Below are 1,316 nucleotides of genomic sequence, written 5' to 3' on the forward strand. Positions count from 1 at the left end.
AAGACCACGTTTTATTCAGGTAGAAGCTCTCCCTCCTCTGCGAGGACAGATCTGCACGTTCTCCCCCCCCCAATAGCTAGCAATCCAAAACAGTCCAGTGGAGCCTGAGCGGTGGGTGTTGCCTTCTGACACGCTTCCGGTGATGTCAGGGGGTGTGGCACATGCAAATAAGTTAGGCTAATGAGTTATGCTAATGAGCTCCTGCACCTCTTTTTCTACGAAATGTCCCCTGCATATAAGTAAATATTCACAGGAAGGGAAACTCCAGAACTGAGGGGAAGCTTCCGGGAACAGCTTGCCGTGCACCTCTGAGGTTCTGAATTTGAATTCAGGGCCAGCCTTTGCTACCTGAGGTGGCCCTGCCCTCAGTTACTTCTGGGTGGGATGTGATTCATTTACTCACCCCGGGACTGCATTTGGTCGTACTGGTTTGGTCTTCTGTGCCTCCGCTTTTGGAACTTCCCTGCCATGTGACTGCGTGGAGATGGCGGAATTGGCCTCCTCAGCTGTCAGGGAGAGAGCGATGGCCGTGGAACTGATGGCGTTGGGAGTAGCAGGGGGAACGGCACACGATGAGGATAGCAGACCTATTGTGACAAAAACACATCCAGTTGCCGCTTGTTTGCACAATCAGCTAACATGATAGGACGGAACTCCACCTTAGCACACAGAAATAATGTGGCTCCTCGTGAACGGCTTTTTGTAAAGATCCTTCTCACGTCAGTCAGTCAGTCAGTTTATTATTACAGTCATCGACCAGTACATATCAATTTGAAAGACAATGTAAAAAAATTCCTGACAGTATCCTCGCTGGTATGAACCAGAAAAAAACCCGTAGTAACATAAGCATTGTTAGTCCCTCGTGAAAAATGAGTAACTGTAAATCGCTCAGAGCCAGCAAGCTCTGCAGGATTGAGCGATCAATACATTGAAAGATTTATTTATTTATTTATGAAATACCTTCACCTGAGACCCTGGAGAGCTGCTGCCCAGTCAGACCAAGGATCTGATTCTCTATAAGGCAGGTTTGTTTGTGTGCGTGCGTGCGTGTGTGCGCATGTGCATGCCAGACTGCAAGTCTATAATCATAGAATCATAGAATGCTGGAATTGGAAGGGACCTTGCAGGTCATCTAGTCCAACCCCCTGCACTCTTGCAGGAGCAGAGCCAAAAGACAGCCCTGCAACATACCCGAAAGATGGTAATCCAGTCTCCGCTTGGCAACATCCAGCTAAGGAGCATCCACCCCCTCCCGAGGCAGACTGTTCCACTGCTCAACCACTCCTACAGTTAGGAAGTTTCTCCTGATATTTAGC

At 48.7% G+C, this 1,316-nt stretch overlaps 1 protein-coding gene across 1 annotated transcript in view; it reads right to left on the reverse strand.

Moving 5' to 3' along the window:
- KIAA1614 (KIAA1614 ortholog) overlaps positions 1 to 1,316 on the reverse strand; it is a 51,987-nt gene that overhangs the window by 18,614 nt on the left and 32,057 nt on the right. Inside the window, exon 6 of the mRNA XM_015417297.1 lies at positions 404 to 587. Within this exon, the coding sequence (XP_015272783.1) occupies positions 404 to 587 (184 nt within the window). The remainder of the gene's footprint in view (positions 1 to 403; positions 588 to 1,316) is intronic.

This window comes from Gekko japonicus, unplaced genomic scaffold, assembly GCF_001447785.1.
Source record: "Gekko japonicus isolate JY-2015 unplaced genomic scaffold, Gekko_japonicus_V1.1 scaffold1876, whole genome shotgun sequence".
NCBI classification, from domain to species: domain Eukaryota; kingdom Metazoa; phylum Chordata; class Lepidosauria; order Squamata; family Gekkonidae; genus Gekko; species Gekko japonicus.